This window comes from Gracilinanus agilis, chromosome 3, assembly GCF_016433145.1.
Source record: "Gracilinanus agilis isolate LMUSP501 chromosome 3, AgileGrace, whole genome shotgun sequence".
Taxonomy (NCBI): Eukaryota; Metazoa; Chordata; class Mammalia; order Didelphimorphia; family Didelphidae; genus Gracilinanus; species Gracilinanus agilis.
Genome location: NC_058132.1, coordinates 27,454,500 through 27,464,008, shown reverse-complemented (window position 1 = coordinate 27,464,008; position 9,509 = coordinate 27,454,500). Strand labels below are relative to the sequence as shown.

At 52.0% G+C, this 9,509-nt stretch overlaps 1 protein-coding gene across 2 annotated transcripts in view; it reads right to left on the bottom strand.

The window, feature by feature from the left end:
• The window catches only part of RYR1 (ryanodine receptor 1), a 97,528-nt gene that overhangs the window by 9,735 nt on the left and 78,284 nt on the right, over nucleotides 1-9,509 (bottom strand). For both annotated transcript variants that reach the window (XM_044667388.1, XM_044667389.1), the window contains 7 exons: nucleotides 7,868-7,956; nucleotides 7,656-7,784; nucleotides 6,060-6,164; nucleotides 4,445-4,526; nucleotides 3,415-3,602; nucleotides 1,929-2,270; nucleotides 106-915 (listed from right to left, as the gene is read on the bottom strand). In XM_044667388.1, the coding sequence (XP_044523323.1) occupies nucleotides 106-915; nucleotides 1,929-2,270; nucleotides 3,415-3,602; nucleotides 4,445-4,526; nucleotides 6,060-6,164; nucleotides 7,656-7,784; nucleotides 7,868-7,956 (1,745 nt within the window). The remainder of the gene's footprint in view (nucleotides 1-105; nucleotides 916-1,928; nucleotides 2,271-3,414; nucleotides 3,603-4,444; nucleotides 4,527-6,059; nucleotides 6,165-7,655; nucleotides 7,785-7,867; nucleotides 7,957-9,509) is intronic.

Below are 9,509 nucleotides of genomic sequence, written 5' to 3'. Positions count from 1 at the left end.
CTTCCTTCTTTTCTTTTTCTCTCTCTCTCTCTCTTTTTCTTTCTCTCTCTCTCTCTTTCTTTCTTTCCTTCCTTCCTTCTCTGGCTCTCTCTCCTCTTCACTCACCCCTAGTTTCCTCCGGAAGATGGGGGAGCCCTCAGGTGTGGGGGGCTCAACTGGTGTTGTATCTCCCATGTCACCAAGACCACCAGGGACTTCCATTCGGAAGTGGCCTCCATCTGCCCCAGCTCCATCTGCTCCGGCTGACCCAGGCTCCCTGGCTCCAGGCTCAGCCTCGGCTTCTCCATCAGCGGGTTCTATTCCGGTCTCCTCATCACCCTCGGCAGTTCCATCCCCAGCGCCCACGGCCCCAGCCCCCGCAGGCTGTTCCCCGTGGACCTCGTCGCCTGTGGGGTCTGGCATCCCAGCCAACAGCCCTGTCACTGTCACCTTCTTGGCTCCTTCCACCAAGCCGCCACCAAACAGGGAGCCCCAGAGCAGGACCAGGGCCCCCCGGGTGGCACCTATCACTCCGGTGCCTGTCCATGTCACCCCGGCCCAGATGAGTCCGGCCCCAGCCGTCGCAGCCTCCCGCAGGGTCAGCCTCCGCAGCCGCCTCACCCGCCTCCGCAGGCTGCGGTAGGTCAGCCTTCGAAGGACGGAAGAAGCGGCGGCCACCAAATGCCCGGAGATCCCTGCTGGACCGCCCGCCGAGGCTCCTTCGCCATCTGGGCCCGCCTCCGCTCCATCTGGCCCCGACTCTGCCGCAGACTCTTCTTCGTCCTCCTCCGGCTCTCCCTCCGGCTCCGAGATCTGGGCAGCGATCTGCATCTCGAAGATGGTGTCCTCACAGAAGCTCACGAACATCTCCATCTTCTCGGACTCCCCACCCTCGTTCACCACGTCAAAGATGAACTGGCGCTTGGACTCCTTCACCTGCAGGGTGCAGGGGGAGAAGAAGGGCATGCTGGGGGTACGTGGGGGTGCGTGTGTGAGAGTGAGGGGCATTCTTGGAGGCTGACTGGGCAAGGGTTAGGCAAGAGTAGATGAGGGGCTGGGCCAGCTGGGTGGCTAGTGGATGGAACACCAGGCTCGGAGACAGGAGGGCCTGGGTTCAAATCTGGCCTCAGATACCTTCTAGCTGTGTGACCCTGGACAAGTCACTTCACCCCTACTAGCCCTTAGCTCTCTTCTGCTTTGGAACAGATTCACAGGATTGATTCCAAGACTGAAGGTCAGGATTAAAAAAAAAAAATCGTAGGAAGGCCGTGTGTGGAGGCTGAGTGTGTAAGAGGGCCTGAAGGTCATTTAGAGGACTTGTATATTCAGGGTAAATAGGACTATCTGAAGGACATTTGGAGGCTGAGTGTGCAAGGGTTGGACAAGAGTAGATGAGGGGCTTTGGTGGAGGCTGAGTGTGCAAGAATCAGATGAGTATCCAAGCAAGGCATTATGTGGAGGCTGAGTGTGCAAGGGGCCCTTGGAAGACGTGTACACAAGCCACGTTTGAACATGCTGGGGGTGTACAAGGACGGGGAGTGATGCTTGAGGCACGCACACATCTGAGACTTGGGTGAGAATTCCTGGGCGAGTCTGGAGGGTTCCACTGAATTCAGCCAGCATTTAATTAAAGCCTGCCATGTGCCAAGCACTATGCTGGGGTGCCAAGGGATAGAGTCAGACACGAAGAAGTCCTTGACATCAAGGGGCTCTTATTATATTGGGGGGGGCGGTGACACAGACAAGTTAATACACAGTCATTTCACAGAGGGGATTCCTGGGGAAGCAGGGAGGGTGTCTTGGAGGAGGTGGTTTTAGAGCTGAATTTGAAGGGAGCGTGGGATTCCGAGCCAGAGAGCGGACTGAGAGAAGGGGTAGGTGAGCTGCGGGAGGGCTCACGGGGGCACACGGCTGTAGGGGGAGGAATGGACAGGAGGGTCTGGCTTCACCTGGGGCATCTCCCACTGTGCCTTGTTGGTCTCCGAGATTTCGAAATAGATGCGCTCGATGCGCCTGGAGGCACCCATGATCTCGATGCGGCCCAGGTAGGGCCGGAAATACTCCAGGATGCTCTCGGCCAGTTCTAGGAAGGTCCGCAGCCGTGGGTCGTGGGGCACGTGCTCGGACAAGTTGGTCAGTAGCACGGCCACGTTGAAGCCAATGTCCCGGGCCGGCTCCTGGAAGCGGTTGGCAAACTCTTCAACGTTGATCATCTCGTTCTCATCTGCCTCTGAGCAGGACAGCAGGAACTGGATCTCTGGGCCAGTGAACTGCTTCTGACTGTCCATGGCCTGCGGAGGGAAGACCCCCAGGCAAGGGTCACCCAGTGGTTCTTTTCGGGGAGAAACCTGTCCCCAAATGCCTCATCTCCACAGAGGGACTCTGTAGAGAGCCATAAATAAACAGCTTAATCTGTAAATCCTATCAGATCCAGCTATAGCTAATGATTATAACTAATTGATGATTCCTTTCATTATTAAAAGTTTTCCTGTGTAATAAATCATTTTAATGTAAAGAAAAGGGGGAAATTTGTGGGAAGCCAATAAGAGAACAGATAAAAATCTGAGACTCCTCTTTTGACCCCTTTTGTGATCCTTGTGATTTCTTGTTGAAAAGTATTGTGGCCTTATCGAAAAGCTTTAAGTTCCTGGCTAAGCAGCAGTTAAAAGGTTAACATTCTTCCCCTTTGGTCAGATAGGCAGCCAAGGCTGAAACCTTAGTCAGCTGGGGCATTTGCCCCTGAGAAAAGTATTCTCAGACTTGGTGATAACAAATATAGCTGAAAGTCCAGCCAGGTTGTATCGTCTATGTTAAAAATACAGCTCTGTGTAGTTGTGGGAAACTATCCTTGTGCTTTTGGGGGAAAGGGAGTTTGAATTTCTTATATAATAAACTTGTGACTCAATGGCACTTCGGAGAAGCAGCTATGAGTTAACAGTCAAGATCGGCTCCCGTGTCCTGTTATTTCCTTATCAACTAACCCATCCTTATCAGAGGGGATGATAGATCTGGAGAGGACTCCAAGGGCCCTCTGGCTTCTTCCCTGACTCTCCCATCCCATCAGGCCCGTTGTTCCTCAGGAAGCTTCAATGTTTCTGGCCTCCTTCCTGGCACCCCACCGTCCCTCAGAATGATCCCTTGATCCATTTCAGGCAGCTCATCTTCCCAGTGGCTTATCTGCTCAGAGATACCTACCAGGGTCCCCAACCCCGTATTTTCATTCCCCTTCTGGAGAGACTTACTTTGATCTCTGGCCCCTTCACTGGTATCCCACCAGTATCCTTGGGATGTATGTCCTCAGGTTCCTGTAAGGATGGAGTTCCCTTCCCCTACCCAATGGAGCCCCTCAAGTCATAGCCCCGTTCAAGGCCTTCTTTTCAGGCACTTGGTGTCTGGCTCAGCATCTCTTGCTAGAATGTGGCCCCAGGGTCATACCTTCTGGAAATCTTTCTTGGAGATGAGCCCACGAGGATCAGTGACGTAGTCCTGGAAGGCCTCAGAGCCCACGATGTCCTTAAGCTTTAGGAACATGTCGAAGAACTTGAGAATCATCTCCACGTTGGATGAGGACTCCACCAGCATGTCTACCATCTGCCTGGCAATTGTGCCATTTACCACATTCCCTGGAAGGGGTTGGGAGGAAAGGGGCAGGCACATCAGGGCCAAGGGGAGTGTGATGAGGAGCATGGCGGCTAGACCTGGGGCTGGAAGCGTCTTCAAATTCAATGCCTTCATTTTACAGGACAGGAAAATTGAGGTCCCAAGTGCTTAGGTGGTTTGTGTAAGAAGGTAATAAGGGGAAGAGCTGGGATTCAAACTCAGGACCTCAGACTCCAAATCCAGCCCCCTTTCCATCCCATCATCCACCCCAACTGTGAGGTCAAGGCCAAAGTCCTCTATGCCTACTGGGACCATTCTAAAGGGACAAACATGGCCCCACCAGGATAAGAAGAAGGGTTCCTCTTCTTCTGGGAGTTCTCCCGGGTTACCTGAGTTGGGGGAATTTGGTGGAGGGGCCACTAAAGGGGCTCTGGAGGGGAAGGGAGGGTTTCTGGGGGGAGTTCTCTGTGAATCATATCTTTGGGAAAGGTCTCAGAAAAGGGTCATAAAGAGTCCCAGCAGCAAGAGTGGGGACATTCACAAGGAGAGCATCTTTACGGGGTGTCTAGGAGGTGTCTTTGTAGGAATCTCCCTTGAAGGGTCTCTTGAAGAGTACTTTTGAAGAGGAGGCTCTGAGTGGGATTATGGACTCAGATTTCTCTGCAGGAGGGCTTCTAGGAAGGAAAACCTCTGAGTGGGGTTTAGGGGGAATCTTGGGGATCTTTGTGGGAAGGGGGGTTCTTTGAGGAACCTCTGGGGAAAGGGTCTCTGTGGGGTGGGGGATTTCCATGAGAGGTTCTCTGGGGTAGGAGCCCTGGGCAGGGTCCTTGGGCCTATCTTGGAGCAGGGGCATCTTCAGGCTCACCCTCCAGCAGCGAAAGCAGCATGACAACCATGTCCTTCTGCAGATCCAGGAGTTCCTTCAGCAGCTCAATCTGGCTAGAGTCCTAGGGAGACCCCCCAGCCCCACACGGCCAAGCCCTGTCACAGGTCCATAGTTCCCCTCTGTGACTGCTCAACTGGCACCCCAGGCTCTGGTCCTCCCCAAACCCCAAGGACCTAGTGTGTGACGTGGGTCCTCCTGACCGCTCTATGGGCTTTAGCCAAGAGCTGCTTCTCAGAGGTGGTCGTGGGGACGTGATTTGGGGGTGAGGTCAGTCCTTAAGGCTGCACCAACCTTGAACTCTTGTCATTAACCTCTGAGAGGAGCCCACGTGACCCTGTGGGGCCAGAAAGATGGAGAGGAGAGGAGAGAAGAAGAAAAGAGAAGAGAAGAGAGGAAAGGAGAGGACAAGAGAGGAGAGGAAAGGAGAGAAGAAGAGAGGAGAGGACAAGAGAGGAAAGGACAGGAGAGGCAGAGAGAGGAGAGGAGAAGAGACAGAGAGGGGTAGAGGAGAGGAGAGAGAGACAGAAACAGAGAGGGACAACAAAAGGGCAGAGGGGCATTTACAGAGACATGGGGAGCTAGAAATGGAAATGTAGAGAATTAGAGAAACAGAAAATCACAGACAGTGAGAAAGATGGAGATATAGAGTGGTAGAGAGGAAGGGCCTGGTTCTGAGGGAGACAGATGTCTAGGAAGACCTATCCAGAGGCTGAGAGATGGTGACAGACCCAGAGGCAAGTCCTAGGGTGAGGCAGCTGGTATGGCCTTGAACAGGGTCCTATGTGTGTTTGGGATATGAGTTCTTTGAGGTCTGAAGACCTCTTGGTTTCTCTGGCCTGGGTAGTCAGTGGTGGGGAGGTTCTAGAGCAGTGATTCCCAAAGTGGGCGCCACCGCCCCCTGGTGGGTGCTGCAGCGATCCAGGGAGGCTGTGATGGCCGCAGGTGCATTGATCTTTCCTATTAATTGCTATTAAAATTTTTAAAAATTTAATTTCCAGGGGGCTAAGGAATATTTTTTTCTGGAAAGGGGGCGGCAGGCCAAAAAAGTTTGGCAACCACTGCTCTAGAGCATGAATATCCACTGGGCTAGAGAAATGGAGAAACCCTCCAGCCCCAGCACCTCATCGTCACCCCTCCCCAGGCCAGCGAAACCAGCAGGTCATCAGACCCCAAGGAGCCTCCAGGGCTGAGGCCCTCAGGAGTGTGCTGGATGGATGAGAAAAATATGGAAAAATGGAAACCAGGATGGAGGATGGGACTACATAGGGGAGAAATGGGTCAAAAAAGAGGGGCTCTGCGAGGGACCCAAAGTAAAGGAAGGTGGGGAGCAGCCATGTGGGAAACAGGTCAATCACAAAGCAGGCCTCAAAGAGGGGAGAGAATAAATCTAATCTGAGAACATAGTCAGAGGAAGGGGGAAGGTGGCCCAGAAAGGGGGCCGATTAGGATTGATGAGGGGAAACTATCACCCACAGGGAGGATAGAAGCCACTACATGGGAAATGGGCCAACCAGGGAGAAGTTCCCTGGGAGACAATCAAGATGGAGAGTAGGACCAGCTAGATGGAAAACAGACGAATCAGGGATGTCCCCACCTGAGCCAGCTTCATCATCATGTGAGCAAAAACATGGAGGAAGCCCACTACGGCGTCCCACAGGCGGCTGTGGGCCAGGCTCTGCTGGTTTCCTGTGCACGGGCCCTGTGGGAGGACAAAGAGATGGCTCAGCATTTGGCAGCCCTCATCCCCACCCCCATGCCCCATCGATCACGAACTGAGACTCCTACGGCGACTTGGAGACCACCCAAGTCCAGCTCCTTCAGTTGCCTGAAGAAGAAACTGAGACCCAGACCCAGAAGGAGGGATTGTCTTAGGTCACCCAGGCACTGGATTCAGCCAGGATCCTTTGATTTCAAAGCTCTCTCTCTCTATATATATATATTTTAAACCCTTGTACTTCGGTGTATTGTCTCATAGGTGGAAGATTGGTAAGGGTGGGCAATGGGGGTCAAGTGACTTGCCCAGGGTCACACAGCTGGGAAGTGGCTGAGGCCGGGTTTGAATCTAGGACCTCCTGTCTCTAGGCCTGACTCTCACTCCACTGAGCTACCCAGCTGCCCTAAAGCTCTATATTTTTTTTTACCACACCACAGAATTCACTATGATTTAGCAAATATTTTTTAGAGATGTCCATTGTCTAGGCTTGGTGAAGGGAAGCTAACAGGCTGAGTGCCCTGCCACAGGCCTAAAGCCTCAGAGATGTCTCCTATTCCTCCCTTTCCTCTCTCTTTCCTTCCCTAGATCTACTCAGAATCAGAATTCTGTGAGTTCTACCTCGGTGGGGGATATGCTCTGGCTCCCGGGAGCCCTCAGCACCTCTCTTTGGGAGTGGCTGCTTCCTCCCTGACCTCACTGGCTTACTTCTTAGGTCTCTTGGACTGTGAACTCCTTGAGGGCAGGCATGGTAGGGGGTTTGGTTTTTTTCCTTCCCTCTTTCAACAAACAAATCCAATTTGATTCCACAAACCTTTCTGAAGCCAGTCCCAGAGCTGGGGTTATAGATAGAGACAGAACAAAGAGGGTCCCTGTCCTCCAGGTGCCTGAGCTGGGCCAGCTTCAACACAGAGAAGCCTTTTGCAAAGGCTCCGTGGAGGGGAACCATCCCACTATGGGACAGAGGTGCCATGATTGTAGCAGAAGGAATTCTGGCTTTGGAGGAGGGAACCCTGCCCTGCTCTGGGCCTCCGTTCCCAGTCCCCATCCCTCCACTCATTAAAGGAGGGGCTGGGATCAGGTCATTTCTAAGGTCTCTTTTAAGTAGGTGGCCCATAGTAGGGTTGAATATTTATTTTCTTTATTCTTGTTTAACTAATGCATATTAATTAGATAAGCTCTCCTGAAAGGTAGCAGCTGGGGTCTAGTGAAAAGGGCATTTTTGTGAGGAATCTAGAGGTCTTAGTTCAAGTCTGGATTCTGTGTGACCTTGGACAAATCTCTTCCCACTCAGTGCCTCGGTTTCCCCTTCTGTTAAATGAGGCGGCTAGACCCAATGATGCCTATTTGTCCCTTCAGTTTCCGATGTTCTCTAGGGCCTCCTGGAGGGGGGAATATGTAACTGGCATCTAGAAGGCCAGTTGAGGCCGAGGGCAGGATCACGTAAGGGAATGAGGGCTTTGGGGGGGCGAGAGCTACCTGGATGTACTCCGTGAGGCTGTTGAAGACTTGCTTGGCCACTGCCATGGCTTTGGAGAAGTTCCTTTTCCCCTGCTCATCAATGACATCCTTCCCAGAGTAGTACCAGTAGAAGTCACTGATGGACTCCTGAGGGGCAGCAGGTGGTGAGTGGAGACAGCCCAAGGTGGGGTGGGGATGGGGGATGCCCCTCCCTAGCCGGGGATGCCCACCTGGAGCCTTAGCAGATAATCCACAGTACAGATGATAATGTTGATGGTGGTCGTGTTCCCTGTCTGCGTCCGGAGGTAATTCTGAAAGTCTGGGAGTGACAGACCATTGGCTCGCATTTCCATTGGCCTTTAAGGTTCTAAAACACTCACCCCAACCCAATTAGCCACTGAGACTAATTCGACTACTTCCATCCCCCCAGAACCCCCCTGGTGGGGGCCTCCCCCAAATCTTCTTGACTAGAACAGCCTCCTAATGGGACTCCTGGCCTTCGGCCTCTGCCCTCTCCAATCCATCTTCCACACGGCCTCCGCCTCCCTTTGTGGATTCTGTATTTCCTGAGCCACTACTCGGAAGCTTCTCGAGGACAGGGACGGCTCCGGGTTTACCTCTCCCAGCCTTTAGAACGGTGCCTGCCCGGCACATAGTAGGTGCTATGGAAATGCTGGGGCTGGGAGGGACAGCAGCATCAGAGCCCCCGAAGAAGTTCTCATCCCTTTCTTGGCCTCTGAAGCGCCCCGGGTGCCTCACACACCGTGGGCGCCTAATCAACGCTCGCTGAATTCAATTCAGCATCAACTCAGTTCACTGTCACAACAGGCTTGGGAAGTGGGGACTATTATTGCTCTTATTCATATAAATATACTTCATATAAATTATATGCAAATATATTTTATGTAAACATTTTATATAAATAATATAAATATATTTATATAAATTACACATAAAATATTTCATTTAAATAACATATTTATATAATTTATAAATATATATAAAATATATTTTATGTAAATTAGAAATATAAAATATTTACACAAATATTTTATATAAATTAGAAATATAAATATTTACATAAATATATTTTTATAAATTATATAAAATATTCACATAAATATATTTATATAAATTATAAACATATATATTTATATAAATATATTTAATGTAAATTATATGTATATATATACATATATATTTATTTATTTATACAAATAAAGAGATTTGGAAGGGAAAGTGACTTGTGGATGGTCACATAACTAATAAGACCTGTCGCCGGGGCTCTCAGCTCTGACTCCCAGAGTACGGAGAGCTGGGAGGCCCAGGGCGTTTGTAAAATGACTTTTCCAGGGTCACTCGGGCCCTGCCAGCTCAGTGACCCTATGGGGTAGCAGGCCTGGGACTTGAATCTGGGTGGTGCTCCCCCTCCTCTTCCTCTCTCGTACAAACCATTGTTGTGGCCTTCGCACAGCAGCTGGAGGAAGCGGAAGAGATCCTGGGTGAACTCGTCGTCCGCCATCACTTTTTCTCCTGGGACAGAGAGGGAGGGCCTGCTGGGTCAGCGTGCCATGGGGCAGGGTCCCCCCGGGGAACAGGCATGCACAAAGCCCATGCACACAGCACACAGGACCGGGCGGGGGAGGAGGGGGCTGACGGCCGCTCATGCCTGGCTAGTCCCGCCATGACGTCGGTGGGACATCCCAGAGCTGTGACTTGGCGGAGTCAAAGTCTGGGAGCTCAGGGTCTCGGACGTGACGGGAGGGAGGATTTCGGGGGGCCGCGAGCTCGCAGCGCCAGTGATCTCGGGCTCCGGGGTGTCAGGAGGGCCGACCTGGCGGGGCTGAGGGGGCGGCCGGAGGGGGCCCAGGG